The 18,592-nt window shown below is 44.5% G+C and overlaps 1 protein-coding gene across 2 annotated transcripts in view; it reads left to right on the top strand.

Annotated features, from left to right (window-relative positions):
• The window catches only part of naalad2 (N-acetylated alpha-linked acidic dipeptidase 2), a 223,168-nt gene that overhangs the window by 202,296 nt on the left and 2,280 nt on the right, over positions 1-18,592 (top strand). The window contains exons 17-19 of one of the 2 annotated variants that reach the window (XR_015079726.1): positions 8,946-9,027; positions 9,537-9,629; positions 15,583-15,797. Coding sequence is in view for 1 of the 2 variants with exons in the window: in XM_085998794.1 (XP_085854920.1) it covers positions 8,946-9,027; positions 9,537-9,629 (175 nt within the window). In the remaining variant the exon portion in view is untranslated. The remainder of the gene's footprint in view (positions 1-8,945; positions 9,028-9,536; positions 9,630-15,582; positions 15,798-18,592) is intronic. The other variant, XM_085998794.1, reaches the window with a different exon arrangement.

Raw genomic sequence — 18,592 nt, 5'->3', positions numbered from 1 at the left:
CAGTCCTCAGGTTGTGACATGTTGTTACATATTTGGCCCCAAGGTATGGTCTGTCTCCTTCTCCCAGGACTAATCTCAATTTTGACAGGTCATCCAATTCCTTGAAATCTGGGGTTGTTTGGCTTAGCTTGTTGAATAATATGTTTCTTAATGTGTTGAATTTTTCGCATTTTAGGAGGAAATGCATTTCTGTTTCAACCTCGCCGGCCAGACATTGATCGCATATTCTATTCTCTCTAGGCTGCCAGGATTTCTTGTATCTGCCTTTTTCAATTTCCAGTTGGTGGTCGCTTAGTCTGTACCTGGTGAGGGTCTGTCTCTGTTTTGTGTCTCTGATGGTCGTGAGGTAGTCTGCCAGTTTATAATCTCTTTTGAGGGCCCGGTAACATTCTAATCTGCTTTGGCTTTCGGTTACTTTGTTCCAATGTTCCAGGTAGGTTTCTTTGCATTGTTTAATGATTTGGTTCACTCGGATTGGTGTTTGGACGGCTGTGTTGGTCTGGGGCTGGTCAGGGTCCGGCTGAGTACTTAGTTTCAGTAGCAGCTGACTCAGGGGACTCTTTTCTGGGTTTAGCTCTTGGGTCTGAAAGGCTTTGAAATGAAGGGTGTCTGGGGAGCTAGATTTGAGGTGATTTAGGAAGTTTAGTGCTCGTTTTTGGATGTTTATTATCAGTGGGTATCTGCCTAGTTCGGCTCTGCATGCATTTGTTGGCATTTTTCTTTGGGTGCGAAGGATGCTTCGGCAGAATTCTGCATGTAGGGCTTCTATTGTGTGTTTTTCCCATTTAGTGTAGCTTTGGTGATTTAGCGGGCCCCATACTTCACTACCGTACAGTGCAATGGGCAGGATTATGCTGTCAAATATTTTGAGCCAGATTTTGATTGGGATTTGGATGTTGTAGAATTTTCTTTTTATTGCATATAGGGCTCTTCGGGCTTTTTCTTTTAGTGCATTCACTGCTATGCTGAAGCTCCCTGATGCTGTAATAGTTAGACCAAGGTAGGTGTAGCTCATAGTGTGTCCTATAGCGGTATCACTGAGGGTAAATTGGTATTTGTTTTCCTGACATCTGGGCATTTTTTGAAAAATCATGATGTTGGTTTTCTTTAGATTTACTGTTAGAGCCCAATTTTGGCAGTATTTGTCGAGTAGGTCTAGTTGTTGCTGTAATCCCTGTTCTGTGGGAGACGGCAGAACCAGGTCGTCCGCATAGAACAGGGATTTCACTTCTCCATCAAGGAGACGGAGACCTGGTGACTCGCTTTGCTCCAGCATGTCTGCTAATTCATTTATGTATATGTTGAACAGGGTCGGGCTCAAATTGCAGCCCTGTCGGACGCCTCTTCTCTGGGTGAAGAAATCGGTGCGTTTGTCTCCAATTTTGACCCCGCATTTGTCTTTCAGATACATTGATTTAATAAGGTCATAGACTTTGCCCCCTATTCCACACTGAAGAAGTTTATAATAGAGCCCTTCGTGCCATATAGAGTCAAAGGCTTTCTTGAAGTCGATGAAACAGGCGAATATTTTCCCATTTTTTGTTTGGTGTATATGTTTTTCAATGAGGGTGTGAAGGGTATAGATATGGTCGGCGGTGCGGTGTTTTGGAAGAAAGCCTATTTGGTTTTTTCTGAGGATATTATGTTTGTTAAGAAAATCAAGTAATCTACTGTTTAGAATACTGCAGAATAACTTCCCTAGACAACTGTTGACACAGATGCCGCGGTAGTTATTTGGGTCTGATTTGTTTCCGCTTTTATATATGGGGGAGATTAGTCCTTGGCACCAGATATCGGGAAAACAGCCTGAACGTAATATGATGTTGAATAATTTGAGTACCGCACCCTGCATCTCCATATTGCTGAACTTGAGCATTTCATTTTTGATGTTGTCTGGGCCACAGGCTTTCTTTAGGTGGAGAGATTTTGTTTTTGTGGCCAGTTCTTTCCATGTGATTGGGGAGTCTAGAGGGTTTTGGTTGTCTTTAATTGTTGCTTCTAATGTGTGGAGTTTTTCTGTGACCTGATGTTGACTTGGGTTTGTTTCGTTTATTGGGATGTCTTTGTAGAGGTTTTCAAAATGTGTTCTCCAGATGTCGCCATCTTGGATTGGTAATGCTTGCAATTGTGTTGTACTCAGGTTATTCCACATTTCCCAGAATTGTTTTGGATTGGTGGAGTTTTCAATTTCTTCGAGTATTTTGTGGGTATAGTTTTGTGTTTTGTTCCTAATGGTGTGTTTATATCTTTTGAGGGTTTCATTGTATCTAGTACGTAGGTCCGGATTGTTTGGTTGCCGATGCTTTTGGTTTGATATTTTTCTCAGGTCTTTTCTGGCATTTTTGCATTCGTGGTCAAACCATTTCTTATTTTTATTTTGTCTTTTGTGACTCTTCCTCTTCTGTTTCACGAGGTCGGCTTTTACAGCTGCCTCATGGAAGATCATACTTATATCCTCTATGGCCATGTTTACACCATCTCTGGTGATCTCATATAGATTTTCTTTAAATTTTGAAATTTTACTTGTGAGATCAGGTGAATTTAGTGCTGTGATGAATTTATCTCCACTGTCTGGGGCCCATCTGTATGTCTGGTTTATTTTATGTAGCTTAATGGGTTCCTTTTTTGTGTCTGTAGTTTGGGCAGAAAGTTTAAGGTACACATTTATTTGGTTATGGTCTGAGAGGGGGATTGCTGCCTGACAGTGAATGCGTTGATATCGCAGGGGTCCAGGTCAGTGATTGTATAATCCACCACACTAGACCCAAGAGTTGAGGAATATGTGAGTCTCCCTAAGGAGTCCCCTCTGAACCTACCGTTAACTATGTACAGGCCTAAGGCTCGACAGAGTTGCACTACCTCCCTACCGCTTTTATTTATTACACAATCGAGGTTGTTTCGGTTTGCGATGGCTGGTGTGATATATAGAGGGGTCTGGCCAAACACATGGTTGTTGCCCTGTGGGTCTATGAAGTCAGGTTCACATCCTGTCCTTGCATTTAGGTCCCCACATAGTAGCACCTTTCCTTGGGCCTGGAAATGGCTGATTTCCATGTGGAGAGTGTCAAATATCTCCTCTTCAAAATATGGCGATTCTATTGGAGGTATGTAGATCGCACATAAGTAAACATCGTTTTTTGCTATTCCTATATTTTTATCTAATTTTAGCCATACGTGTGATTTTCCCTGTTTTATCGGTGAGATGTGTTTGTTCAGTTCTCCTTTATACCACACCAGGATTCCCCGGAGGTTCTGCCCTTGCGTGTCTTAGTGTTCTTTACTGAGGGCACAATGATTTCATGGTACATTGGAGGACAGTGGGTCGGCATGTCCTTTTGGCACCATGTTTCTGTTAACACAATTATATCAATGTCTTTTATAGCTTTTAGGAATTCAGGGTCTGTACTCTTCATCCCAAAAGTTGAGGAGCGGAGGCCCTGATATTCAGCAGCTTATGTGGAAGAACGCATTTATATAGTTCAATATAACGAAATAAAATGGACCTATTTTGTGGGATGAGTGTGGAAACACTATTTTCTATACTGCTAAATGATGATTTAGTATAAATTTCATGAGGCATGCACATATATCTATCTAATAATAGTAATAATACTGATAAGATAACAATAATGATAATGATAAATAACAATATTAATAATTTCTCCGCTTTCTATCAGGCTGTTCAGCATCGTCATGATCTTTCTCAGTTCTTGGTCTACAGTCTGTGGTCTAGAGGGGGGTCTTGGGTCAGGTATAAAAGCACGGTTCTGTTGTTGGTTTTGTAAAGGGGGGTGGGGACATTGGTGGTCCTGTTTGGGTTACGGCTCCCAATGGTAGAGGGGGTGGAGGGCTGCGTCTTTTGGCAGTGTTTATGAGGTTTCTTGCGAAGACCCACATCCGCTGTTTGAGTAGATGTATTTTGTCATAGAGGTCACTTGTGTTGATGTTTGGATGATGGGCCAGGTAGACGTTGGGAAGACAGAACATCTCGTGTCGATCTCCCTGTTGGTGTTGTGATTATATAGGCTGGGGTGTCTTTTCTGGCAGTAGTGTGGAGATCACGATCGCGCCTCGGGGAATTCCTTGCTGGCCTTTTCCGACCTTCCTTGCTCACCGCCCTTAGCGCCCTAGCAGTGCCTTCCTGTAGGGTGCGTAGGTCGTTTGTTCCTGTGTGGATCACAAGCCATTTGGGGCTTCCAAGGGATTCTTTGTTCAGGATCCTCATTGCATGGTCTGTGTTGCTGCACCATTTTTTCAGGACTTGATGACCTGGGAACAGCCTCTGGGGGTCCAGAAACTTTCCGTTGGAGTCGGTCAGCAGGACCGCCTGAGGGGCTGGTTTTTCAGACTGGGTAGCAGTAGTCTGGGCAGGACTCGACTGATGGCTGGTTGTTGGCTGGGTTTCTGGGATATGTTGTGTGGCAGGAGCAGGGTTTGAGGCTTTCGGTGTGTCCTCGTGTGGGGGGGCATCTGACGGGTTCTGTGTCCCTGTGTGTGAGGACTGGGTAGCGGTAGTCTGGGCAGGACTTGACTGAGGGCTGGTTGTTGGCTGGGTTTCTGGGATAAGCTGTGTGGCAGGAGCGGGGTTTGTGGCTTTCGGTGTGTCCTCGTGTGGGGTGGCATCCGACGGGTTCTGTGTCCTTGTGTGTGTTGTTTTTTGGACCTTAGGAGGTTTGTGTTGCCTGCTGAGCCTTTCTACGGCCTCTATCATTTTGTTTAGCTGGGTATGGAGTTCTTTGATCTTATTTCTTTGTTCCTCTACGGTCTTTATCAGCTTGTGGATGGTGGACTCGTTTTCCGTTTTCAGCTGTTTGAGTTCCTCCGTCCAGTTCTTGGTCTGTGTTTCTCTGTATTCGTTGAATTCGAGTTCTAGTTTGGACAGACTCTCTTTCAGCAGTTTGTTTGCGTTGAGAGGTGTGGGAGGGGTGGAGATGGTCAGGGAGGTGTGTGTCTCTGCTGGACTCTCTTCTTCTTCCTCCGCTTGGTTCTCATCATCCTCTGTTCGACTCTCTTTTGCCTCCTGGCCATTGGTCCTATTTGTGTCTGCCTTAGTTTTCAACTGGGGGAATTCCTTTTCGAAGGAGTCCAGATTTTCTACATTCCCCTGTATCATGATCTTTCCTTTTTTGTTGTAGTAGCTTATGGTTAGCAGGGGGTCATCTTTATCTAGATTTCCATCTTTACATATTTTCAGTCTGCCTCCACTGCCAATACCTTCGCTGGAGACGTATGCGTAGTATTTTTGTAAAGTCTCCTTCCATGAGGGAACGGAGTCGGTGTAGAATATGAGGTTGTTCTTCGTCTTAATCCCTTTGTGTGTGGTATAGTCAACGTAGAGGACCTCTGGGTTACTTTTTAGTGTTATGTCCTTGTGTTTTTCCTTTGCTTTATTTTTTGTGCATTGCTCAGGATATTTCATTTCCCTGCTCATTGTAGTCATTTGTTTTGTCTCAGGTAGATAACTTTTTTTCTCTTTTTTGTGTCGTGTTCCACCTTATCCCACTTTTAGGTCCAAAATTGAGAGTTTTTCAGGGGTTCATCTTTGATATAGCTGCTCTTAAAAGTTTCTCTCTCTCTCTCTCTCACAGGTTCCTGGTTCGGGTTGTTTATCGTTTCTCTCGGGTTTCTATTCCTTTTTTCTCGCGGGTTTGTTGTTCTTTTTCTAGGTTAATTAAATTTAGGTAGATCTAGGTAAAGCTTTTTTCCTCCGGACCCGGAGTTTTCCTCTCTCTCCTCGCGTCGGTCTCAGGCTGTTTCTGCTCTGGTCCCAGCCCCTCGGCTCGGCTGTGCAGTCCCGGCCCGGCCCGGTGTTTGTCCGAGTTTCTCCGACCCCGGAGTTTCTCGGGTTTCAGGCCCCGGACTTGCTCTCTCTCCGGGCTTCTGCCCTGGTCCCAGCCCCTCGGCTCGGCTGTGCAGTCCCCGCCCGGCCCGGTGTTTGTCCGAGTTTCTCCGACCCCGGAGTTTCTCGGGTTTCAGGCCCCGGGCTTGCTCGCTCTCCAGGCCCGACAGTCCCGACCCGATCCGGCACCCCTACCTCTCCACTCACCTCTTTGGCTGGCTCGGGCCGCTCCTCCCGGTCTGGGTCTAATCCTGTTGCTGCTCGCTCTCCTTCTCTCCGGTGCCTCGCTCGGCCCGGTTCCTCGGGCCTTTCTCCGGCTTCAGGCTCCGTGCTCCGGTTGCTGCTCGGGCTCTACACACCGTTCTCTCTCTCTCACACACCCAATCTCTCTCTCTCACACTCCCAGTCTCTCTCTCTCTCTCACATTCCCAATCTCTCTCTCTCACACTCCCAATCTCTCTCTCTCTCACACTCCCAATCTCTCTCTCACTCCCAATCTCTCTCTCTCTCTCACTCCCAATCTCTCTCACACTCCCAATCTCTCTCTCTCTCACTCCCAATCTCTCTCTCTCTCACTCCCAATCTCTCTCTCACTCCCAATCTCTCTCACACTCCCAATCTCTCTCTCCTTCTCTCTCTCTCTCTCTCTCTCTCTCTCCTTCCCTCTCTCTGTCTCTCTCTCCTTCCCTCTCTTTCTCCTTCCCTCTCTCTCCTTCCCTCTCTCTCATTCCCTCTCTCTCTCTCTCTCCTTCCCTCTCTCTCTTCCCCCCAGTCGCTCCCTCTCTCTCTTCCAACAACAACATGCCCTCGAGAAAGCCTCGGCACCGCCGGGCTCCCCCAGCTAGTTAAAGTATAAATCAGACTGCAACTTCCGGCAACCACATATGCGCAGTTAAACACGGAAATCAGGAAGTTGCTGATTGACTTAGCCTGCACCTCCAGAAGCTTCACTATACTGGTATCTTGCCGAGTGACTCCGCATTGAAATACATGGAAGGGCATGACGTTGCTGTACTTGTGTGATAGATACCCATTAAACTCACCAGAAAAAGTTGGGGCTTGTCCATTCCAGTGTAAGTGAATTTTTAATGGTGTGATAAGTCTTAATTGCTGCCAAACAAGGTCCCTGGCACTGAAAATTAACTTTTACAAATGTGGAGTCTCATTCCTTCAGATTTTAATATTGCTGGAGATCTAAAAAAATTTTTTTTAATGCATTTTTTAAAACTTTTTTCTTTCTGTCTCCCTCTCTTAATCCCATCTTTCTATTCCTCTCAATATTTCAATCTCTGTACATGTTTTGTCATTGAATTATTTATTCCAACTTCCTGGTTCAGATGCTGCAGGGGGAATTTTAACTCCAAATAATGGGTGGGTACGGGGTTGGGTGGGAGGTTAGTGTTTAAAGAATCCAACCAGCCCACTTGGAGTTTTAACGGCAGGGGGTGGGGTGGTGGGGGTGCAGGCGGCCAACCCACTCCCAGGAGGCGGGTCGACCATTTAAATATGATAATGAGGCTGGCGTGCCTCAGATTTAACCAGCATTACAAATTTAACTGTGGCTGGTTGGGTTTTGCAGGCCTCAGGGAACCCTCCAGCTACAGTAAGGCGAGGACTGCTGGATCCAATAGGTAAGTGCCTTTACACTTAACTCCTGGATCCAGCTTCCCTGCCTCACCCACCGAGCGATTGGATAACCCCCTCCCCACTCTGAAACCTCCGATTTTCCCCCCCCCCGGATCACCTTCCTGAGGCGACCAATCTCTCCACCCCTCCCCCCCCCCACCAACAAGGGTTCCAATTGCCTTCCCGGACTCGTCCCGATCCTTACCTCGACCTTCACCTTATATACCCTCCGCCCCAACCCCAAGATCCTCCAGTCCAGATCCTCTCCTCCCCCAGATCCTCCTCCAGCCCTATCCGATCCCTCTCTCACTCCTCTCTGCAGCCTAGTGCCGCAGGCCTATCCACCTGCAGCCAGCCTCCTCTTCAGGCTGGCTGTGAGTGGGAAAGAGACCTTTGAAATGCTAATCAGGCGCTGCTGTTAAATTCTGCAGGGCCTGCAGGAAACCCATTCTCCCAGGTTTCCAGACCGCTTCCTAGCACCACCCCCCACCCCTGGCTCTCAACCCACCTCCTGATTAAAATTCCAGCCAGTGTGTCTCAGTAAGGATTCTTCAATCTGACTGGTTAAGGAGATTGACAGTTGCTTGCTCTGTTCACACAGGTCCCAGATCCCCTGAAGAGGGCGCTGTGCCAAAATGGCTTTCTAATCACTGCAAGTTCCAGTGCAAAAGGCCATAGAAAGTCTGTGGACAAGTGTAATGAAGCCGTTCATTCACCGTTGACCAGAGTCCTGTGGATTAACACTGTTTCTCTCTCCATTGATGCTGCCTGACCTGCTGAGTAGTTCCAGAATTTTGCTTTTGTATTAATGTAATAGTATTGTTCACTAGTAAAGTTGAGCAGGAAAATGATTTGTGTGTCATTACTGAGCAGTCGTTGAAATTATCCAGTTGATGTGAAGTTTTAATAAACAAAGCTAATTGGGTACTGGGATGTAAAGTCTACTTTTGAGAATTCAAAGTAATTTAAATAGTGTTTTTTATAGGTTAAATAGCATTTTCTTGTTTCGTAGTTCTTGCATTAAGCTTGAAGGTAATGAATAAATGTCTCTGGATTATGCAGGATTATCCAGTGGCTTGTGGAGAGTCCTTCCAGAGACAGTTTGAAGGTATCAACTAATGGTGTGTGGCGTATCCAAACTGACAAATTGTAGAATGTCCGTGCAGTCGAATTCAGTATGGGAGAGGACCAGATCTGTTGTTTGAGGTCTTGTGGAGTGGCAATGCAGTGGACCCATCATTAATTGGGACTTGTGGGGTGCTTGTGTAGGATTGAAACACAAGACCAGGTTTAAAAAACTGTGTCCTGTGTAGGGGTGTCACTTAGGCAGAGGCCGTAAGCTTGGACAGTACCAATGCTTGGAAGCTATTTACATAGGTTGCCTATTAACCATCGGCACTGAAAAAGTTAAAAGTACGATTATGCAGTTGGATTTCATTGAAAAGTTAAAGTTTACCTAAAATCTGCTGTTGTGTTTCAGACTCTCTCTTCTCAGCTGTACATAACTTTACACGTGTTGCCACAGATTTTCATGAACGACTGGAAAAGATTGACATCACAAAGTGAGTTCTAAAATCTACTGGACTATTATCTGTTCCACGCGATTTTACTTCTATAGAGTACTCCCCTGCAGGCAGGGTCTAACATTAACTCTCTTGCACGCATGTCCTTTGAACTCCTCATCTCTCCCGATGCTGAGCCCTGTCCTTGGAATAAAAATATGTTGCATGCAGCATGGATAAAGTAGCTTCCCCATCCAGAAAAATCCAAGAGGTATTTGTGCTTTTAAGAGATGTTTCAGCAGGAACCCATGTACCTCCTTGCCTGCATCTCTTGAGTTTTTCAATCAAGAGACATGCTCAGTAATGGGAGTGTCTGGGTTTCATTTACTCCATGGCAAAAGTGCGAGAGAAGAAATCTAATTGGTTGGATGAAACTCTTGCTGTTTGTTAGAAGGAATAATCTAGTGCAACATTTTATTGTAATTTGGGTGTTGAGGCAAATGAAACAACCTCATGTATGGAAACTTCTAAATTAGTAATTTCACTCACTTTGTAAATGTATTTTACAGTCCTCTAGCTGTACGAATAATAAATGACCAGTTAATGCTGCTGGAAAGATCCTTCATTCATCCTCTGGGATTACCTGGGAGACCCTTCTACAGGTAAGAGCTGATATGGTCATAATCCAGTAATACTACCATCCTCGTCTGGGTTCAATTTATCAGATGCTGATCTGTTCCATAAATTAACTTCTAAATGCACAGTTACTTGCTGCGCTGCCTTTAGCTCATAGCTTATTTAGTCTATCATTATATTCCCTGTACCTATTTTCAACTTGGTAATATGACTGCATTACTTGCGCTATTTGCTTTATCCATTATTGATCTGCTTCAGTGATCTTTCGGATAAAATGACAAACTGCTGTTAATGGGCTCAACTGAATGTCATGGACGAGCAATGTGCTAAACAGTTAGCTAGAAGGAAAATAACTTCTGCTGTTTGCAGCAAAGTTTAAATGTGTCCTTTTATGCAGTTACAGTTTCACTACAAATAATGAGCAGAGTTCCTCCCCATAATCAGTTTTACATGATAGGAGAATTACTGGAATGTGAGAGACAAGGACTTGGGAACGTTCAATAGTCACCTAGTCCTGGGCATCACTGTAGTTAAATGTTTTATGTAATTAATTTAAAAAATCTTCTAGCATTAAATTGTGCATATTTATGGAATGTAAACTTTAGACCTCCTATTTACATCTCCAAGATAGATGGCTCTGTGGCACTGGCTCTCCAGCACCCTGTTCCTGACCTCCGTTTTTTGATCCTGACCCAATCCATCTCCACTGCCCATGTGGCCCTGCAGCCCGAGAAGAAACTCTTCCTCAACCCAAAGACCAGTCTGTGGCCATGGCCAGATTCCTGTCTTCAGCCTCAATCTGTCGCCCACAACCCAAGCACCAGTCTGTGGCCATGGCCAGATTCCTGTCTTCGGCCTCAATCTGTCGCCCACAACCCAAGCACCTGTCTGTGGCCATGGCCAGCTTCCTGTCTTCGGCCTCAATCTGTCGCCCACAACCCAAGCACCCGTCTGTGGCCATGGCCAGATTCCTGTCTTCGGCCTCAATCTGTCGCCCACAACCCAAGCACCAGTCTGTGGCCATAGCCAGATTCCTGTCTTCAGCCTCAATCTGTCGCCCACAACCCAAGCACCAGCCTGCATCCTTAAAGGATCCATCCTGGGACGCAAAAGCCAGCCACAGGCTCTGGCACAACCCGGTCCCCTACCTGAAATCACAGAAACAAAAGAAGGAGGAAATAAAGAATCAGAACAAGACAGAGTAGTCAAAGACCTACAAAAAATTAAGCAAATCAGGAAAAGAAGCAAAGGAGACAGTACATAGACAGAAAACAACAAAGAGGACAGGAATACAAGTGAAAGTGACAGAATGGAAGCTGAGATACTGATACGTCCCACTCTCTGATACAGAGCCAACACATACAAGGAGGAGAAAGATAGAGTATATCTTCCGAATCACCGTAAGCAAAACCAGAGGCGATCCAATAACATATCTAAAGAATTTCTGGTGATTTCATCACCTATATGCCTGCAATTTTTAACGGGCATCCAATTTGCATTTGTTTCTTCCCTTAAATCTGTAGCCATCCATGGCTTTTGGCTATTTTGAGCTGTGCCTTCTCAATCTAGAAAATGTGTCACCAATATCTGGGGATTGTTTTTAAAAAAAATTTGTGTGTATTTACTAAACCTCAAGCATCCACCAAAGTTGTAGGCTGACTGACCCACTGCAGCCAGTACTCTGGCTGCAAGTATATAAAAAAATATATACAAGCTAATTGCTCCTGGAGGCTCCACCGACTCAGGTTGCCCATGATCTTCCTCCTCCTGCATGGTCTGACTCCCTATTACCTTGAAGCAGTGCAGTTGTGGCAGGAAAAGGGAAAGAATAAAGGAGTGGGGGGAAACAGGAGAGCGAAAAAGAGCACAAGGAAGGAAAGCTGCAGCAGGAGAGAGAGGACAAAGACACTGAAGTAAAATTACATTAAAAAGGATACCCAGCTTTGGAAGGGGAGGGGCGGATTACTGCAACAGAAGACTGAGAAACTACAGGAGGATGAGGTATTCACACCAATTAGATTAATTAATTCAGATGTAGTCCGTGGCCAGGGTCAGGATGGTGTGACTAGAAGTGAGGCAGGTACGGGGATCCAGGAGGTAGTGTTGGAGGAGCCGCAGCCCTTGCACTTGTCCAACAGGTTCGAGGCTCTTACTCCCTGTGAGGATGGGAACAGGGACTGCGGGGAGGATGAGCAACCTGACCACAGCACCGTGGAGCAGGGGGCCATTCAAGTGGGGGGAGTTAAAAGAAATGTTGTAGTGGTAGGGGATAGTATCGTTAGGGGGATAGATAGAGTTCTTTGCAGCCGAGAGCGAGAGTTCCGAAGGCTGTGTTGCCTGCCCGGTGCCAGGGTTAAGGACATCTCCTCTGGACTGGAGAGAAACTTGGAGTGGGAGGGGGAGGATCCAGTTGTCGTGGTCCATGTTGGTACCAACGACATAGATAGGACAAGGAAGGAGGTTCTGCTGAGGGAGTTTGAGCAGCTAGGGGTCAAATTAAAAAGCAGAACCACAAGGGTAATAATCTATTACCTGAGCCACGAGCGAATTTGGCTAGGACAAATAAAATTAGAGAGTTAAATGCGTGGCTCAAAGACTGGTGTGGGAGAAATGGGTTTTGCTTCCTGGGACACTGGCACCAGTACTGGGGCAGGAGGGAGCTGTTCCGTTGGGACGGGCTTCACTTGGCCAGTGCTGGGACTAGAGTCCTGGCGGATCATATAACTAGGGCTGTAGAGAGGGCTTTAAACTAACTAGTGGGGGGGGAGGTTCCTAGAGAGCAAATAATAAAAATGACCACAGAGAAGGTCATAGACTTAGGTAGCAGTGGGGAAATTAAAAACCAGAGCGTGTCAGGAAGGGGCAGAAGGTATGGAGTAAAAGGTAAAGTAATAAAAAGGGCAAAAGCAGGAACTAAGTGTCACAAAACATATTTGAAAGTTCTCTATCTGAATGCACGTAGCATTCGTAACAAAATAGACGAGTTAATGGCACAAATAACTACATATGGGTATGATCTTGTGGCCATTACAGAAACATGGCTGCAGGGTGACAATGCCTGGGAATTAAACATACCAGGTTATTTAACGATCAGGAAGGACAGGCAGGAAGGAAGGGGAGGTGGGGTGGCTATGTTAATAAAGGAAGGAATCACTGTAATACAGAGAAATGATATTGGGTCAAAAGATCAGGATAATGAAACAGTTTGGGTGGAGGTAAGGAATAATAAGGGGAAAAAAACACTAGTGGGCGTAGTCTATAGGCCTCCGAACAGTGGCAACTCTGTTGGACGGAGTATCAATCAGGAAATAGTTGAGGCTTGTAATAAGGGAACATCTATAATTATGGGGGATTTTAACTATCATATTAATTGGACAAATCAAATTGGGCAGGGCTGCCTTGAAGATGAGTTCATTGAGTGTATTAGGGATGGGTTTCTTGAGCAGCATGTAACTGAACCGACCAGGGGGCAAGCAACCTTAGATCTGGTCCTGTGTAACGAGACAGGATTAATTAAAAATGTCCTAGTAAAGGATCCCCTTGGAATGAGTGACCATAACATGGTTGAATTCCATATTCAATTAGAGGGTGAGAAGGTTGGATTTCAAACAACCGTGCTGAGCTTGAATAAAGGAGACTATAAAGGTATGAGAGCGGAATTGAGTAGAGTGGATTGGGAAAATAGATTAAAGGGTAAGACGATACATGATCAGTGGTGTACATTTAAGGAGTTATTTTACAACTTCCAAAAAATATACATTCCACTGAGAAGAAAAGGGTGTAAAAGAAAAGACAGCCATCCGTGGCTAAGTAAAGAAATTAAGGATAGTATTCGACTAAAAACAAGGGCATATAAGGTAGCCAAATCTAGTGGGAGGATAGAGGATTGGGAAAACTTTAAAAGACAGCAAAAAATAACAAAAAGATTGATTTAAGAAAGGGAAGATAGATTATGAAAGTAAATTAGCAAAAAATATAAAAACAGATAGTAAGAGTTTTTATAGTTATATAAAAAGAAAAAGGGTGGCGAAAGTAAATGATGGTCCCTTAGAGGATGAGACCGGGAAATTAATGGTGGGAAATATGGAGATGGCAAAAACACAATGAATATTTTATATCAGTCTTTACAGTAGAAGACACTAAGAATATCCCAACACTGGACAAACAGGGGGCTAAAGGGGGGGAGGAGCTAAACATGATCAAAATCACTAAGGAAGTGGTACTTGGTAAAATAATGGGACTCAAGGCGGATAAATCACCTGGACCTGATGGCTTGCATCCTAGGTTCTTGAGGGAAGTGGCGGTAGGGATTGTGGATGCATTGGTAATAATTTTCCAAAACTCCCTGGACTCAGCAAAGGTCCCGGCAGACTGGAAAACTGCTAATGTAACACCCTTATTTAAAAAGGGCAGTAGACAGAAGGCTGGAAACTATAGACCGGTTAGCCTAACATCTGTGCTAGGTAAAATTTTGGAGTCCATTATTAAGGAGACAGTAACAGGACATTTGGATAATCATAATTTAATAGGACAAAGTCAGCATGGTTTTATGAAGGGGAAGTCATGTTTGACAAATTTGCTGGAGTTCTTTGAGGAAGTAACGTATAGGGTGGATAAAGGGGAACCAGTGGACGTAGTGTATTTAGACTTCCAAAAGGCATTTGACAAGGTGCCACACAAAAGATTATTGCTTAAGATAAAAAATCACGGGATTGGGGGTAATATTCTGGCACGGATAGAGGATTGGCTATCTAACAGAAGGCAGAGAGTTGGGATAAATGGTTCATTCGCAGACTGGCAATCAGTAACTAGTGGTGTTCCGCAGGGGTCAGTGCTGGGTCCCCAACTCTTTACAATCTATATTAACGATTTGGAGGAGGGGACCGAGTGTAACATATCAAAGTTTGCAGATGATACTAAGATGGGAGGGAAAGTAGTGAGTGAGGAAGACATAAAAAACCTGCAAGGGGACATAGACAGGCTAAGTAAGTGGGCAGAGATTTGGCAGATGGAATACAATACTGGAAAGTGTGAGGTTATGCTCTTTGGCAGGAAAAATCGTAGAGCAAGTTATTATCTTAATGGCAAGAAACTGGAAAGTACTGAAGTACAAAGGGATCTGGGGGTCCTGGTGCACGAAACTCAAAAGGTTAGTATGCAGGTGCAGCAAGTGATTAAGAAGGCCAATGGAATGTTGGCTTTCATTGCTAGGGGGATAGAATATAAAAATAGGGAGGTATTGCTTCAGTTGTACAAGGTATTGGTGAGACCGCACCTGGAATACTGCGTACAGTTTTGGTGTCCATACTTAAGAAAGGACATACTTGCTCTCGAGTCAGTACAAAGAAGGTTCACTCGGTTAATCCCGGGGATGAGGGGATGGACATATGAGGAGAGGTTGAGTAGATTGGGACTCTACTCATTGGAGTTCAGAAGAATGAGAGGCGATCTTATTGAAACATACAAGATTGTGAAGGGGTTGGATCGGGTGGAGGCGGGGAAGATGTTCCCGATGATGGGTGAAACTAGAACTAGGGGGCATAGTCTTAGAATAAGGGGCTGCTCTTTCAAAACTGAGATGAGGAGGAACTACTTCACTCAGAGGGTGGTAGGTCCATGGAATATGCTGCCCCAAAAAGCTGTAGAAGCTACATCATTACATAAATTTAAAACAGAAATAGACAGTTTCCTAGAAGTAAAGGGAATTAAGGGTTACGGGGAGCGGGCAGGAATTTGGACATGAGTCTAGGTTCGGATCGGTCATGGCCCTGTGGGTAGCGGAGCGGGTCCAGGGGCCGTGTAGCCTGATCCTGCTCCTATTTCGTGTGTCTAATTCTGTTAGATTCAGGAGATGGTTCTGTGATAGTAGATTGGCGGTTAGGATCAGATCAGCCATGATCTTATTGAATGGCGGAGCAGGCTCGAGGGGCCGATTGGCCTACTCCTGCTCCTATTTCTTATGTTCTTATGTTCTTAAAGGAGTTGTGGAAGAGAAAACTAGAGAAATGGTCGGAAGTGCATAAAGCTGAAGCTGCTGCTGTTGATGTCATGACTTGGTCAGAAGGCTAACCAGGGAGCACCAGACCCCAATGTTGATTCCAACCAGTCCATTTCTCCCATGAAATGTAATGGGGCTAATTTTCCTATTCCTACACCTGGATGCATTAGACCACTTCAGCATAGAGGAAAAGAAGGTAGGAAAAGTACGTGCATGTAATTAATGGATGGAAAATTGGGTGGGCTCCTCTATGGGTGTGTGACTATCCCCGCCCAATCTTCCTCTATACTCTGCACCCAAGTGATCCAATATTCCCAGGCTCAGGAACAGAAAAATCTACCCTAAGAACTGCAAGAATGAAAGTCAGCGCTTGTCTATATCAAATGCACCTGAGAAGAGCTACTAAAAATCCCCCAGCAAACATCCCCCTCTGCATCACTGATCATGAGGAGGTCAGTCCCAATATTTAAAATATTTGTTCCAGTTACCCCTCCCTCCCCAAGTAGCACAACATCTGCAGGAAATCAGGTGAATGCTGAACAACAATGATGATTTGCATTTATATAGCACCTTTTAACATAGTAAAACATCCCAAGGCACTTCACGTGAGTGTTATCAAATACAATTTAACACCAACCCACGTAAGGAGATATTAGGAAAGGTGACCAAACTCTTGGTCAAAAAGGTAGGTTTTAAGTATTGTCTTATGGAGGAGCAGCAGAGAGTTTTAGGGATGGAATTCCAAAGCTTAGGGCCTCAGCAGCTGAAGGCACGGCTGCCAAAGGTGAAGCTGATGCAATAAACTGATGCACTACTCACATCCGTACCACAGCAACCAGCAGGCTCAGCACTCTGTAAAATGGCTGCCTCACTGATTCTGGACTTCCTCACAACAATCATGGCTGAGACATGGCAATCAGAATGAGTGATGTGTGGCTTATAACTGGAACTGGGGGAATACAAGCAGCCTGGGGAGCATTCATTTGGAAAAACACTCAATACAAACTGTTCCCTCATGCCCACAACAGCAACTGATCAACTGGTTATGAATGGCAATGACTCCAAACAAATATGACCATTCCTATGCAAGAGAAAAAGAAAGGAAAAAAAGAGCTCCCCCCCCACCCCCACCCTGTTCCCAGCCCAACCCACAAACCAAGATTAACCAAGCTGCTTTAACCCCCTCCTCTGCATTACGACCAGTGTAAGCACAGTCAGCCGAAGAAACCTGGAGGTATCTATGAACTCCTTCTGCAAACACCATGCAGTCAAGATTTCCCAGAGTTGTGCTAAGGGTTTTCTGCCTCCGAAGACTGCCTGGGATGGGGGTGGATAGGATTGTATGGGGGTGATGCTGTGCTGAAGTTACACCGTGCTAGTCTAGGACAGGCTCGATGGACCAGCTGACTGATCTTTATCTTCTCTTTTTATGTTTGTTCATGCAATGTACAATGACTTAAAATAATTAATCTTATGTGGCTCAAAAAAGTTACAATATCCAGTAATGTGAATTAAGCAATTTAAATAAAACAGCAGAGGTATTTCTTTGCATAATTTTAATTCAAATTATGCAACTTTGAATTGAGATTAGATCTAAATGTAAACTTTCATAAAATGTGAATGTACACCTAAATGATCAATAGCTTCTTAAGAGAACTATGAATGTAATTTGCTGAGAATCTAATGAGAACAAATACTGGTTACCACTATGCTCATCAACCCACCTACTTTCTATAACTCGATGTCTTGCGCTCAAAGCAGCCTCTCCAGCTCCCTTAAAAATATAAGATTTAAAAAAAATCTAATCATTTCATCCTGGTTTCTTCTCATCAGGAGCTATTAATCTGGAAACATTCCACACCAACAATTGACCACGGTGTTGCACCAATTATAAGAACATAAGAATTAGGAGCAGGAGTAGGCCATACAGCCCTTCGAGCCTGCTCCGCCGCTCAATGAGATCATGGCTAATCTTCGACCTCAACTCCACTTTCCCGCCCGATCTCCATATCCCTTGATTCCCCTAGACTCCAAAAATCTATCTATCTTAGCCTTGAATATGCTCAATGACTCAGCATCCACAGCCATTTGGGGCAGAGAATTCCAAAGATTCACAACCCTCCTGAGTGAAGAAATTCTTCCTCATCTTGGTCTTAAATGGCCAGCCTCTTATCCTTATCGGGCATGATCGCATTGTGGTTATGTCACTGGGCTAGTAATCCAGAGGCCTGGACTAATGATCCAGAGGCACGAGTTCAAATCCCACCACAGCAGCTGAGGAATTTAAATTCAATTAAATAAATCTGGAATACAAAGCTAGTATCAGTAATGACCATGAAACTACTACCCATCTGGTTCACTAATGTCTTAATGAAGGGAAAGAAAATCTGCCAATATGTGGCTCTAGACTCACAGCAATGTGATTGACTCTTAAATGCCCTCTGAAATGGCTATATTCAAGAAGGCGGCTCACCACCACCTTCTCGATGGCAATAAATGCTGACCTTGCCGTTCACATCCCGTGAATGGAAAAAAAAAGACCATGCCCTCTAGTTCTGGACTCTCCAGCCAGGGGAAAATAAAACCTCGGCATCTACCCTGTCAATCCCCCTCAGAATCTTATGTTTCAATGAGCTCACCTCTCATTCTTCTAAACTCCAGAGAATGTAGGCCCAATCTACAGCTCTCTCATCACAGGGATCAATCTAATGAACCTTCGTTGCACGCTAAGTAATGTCCTTCCTCAGATAAGGAGACCAAAACTGTGCACAGTACTCCAGGTGTGGTCTCACCAAGGCCCTGTACAATTGTAGTAAGACTTCCTTACCCTTGTACTCCAACTCCTTTGCAATAAAGGCCAATAAATCATCTGCCTTCCTAATGGCTTGCTGTATCTGCATGCTAAATTTGTGTTTCCTATCTGAGGACACCTAAATCTCTCTCAGCACCATCACTTAATAATTTTTACCATTTAAAAAATATTCTGTTTTC

This window comes from Somniosus microcephalus, chromosome 10, assembly GCF_052327205.1.
Source record: "Somniosus microcephalus isolate GS21.2 chromosome 10, FLI_Smic_1.0, whole genome shotgun sequence".
Lineage (NCBI taxonomy): Eukaryota > Metazoa > Chordata > Chondrichthyes > Squaliformes > Somniosidae > Somniosus > Somniosus microcephalus.
Note: the sequence above shows the minus strand (reverse complement) of the source record. Positions and strands in the feature narration are given on the sequence as shown.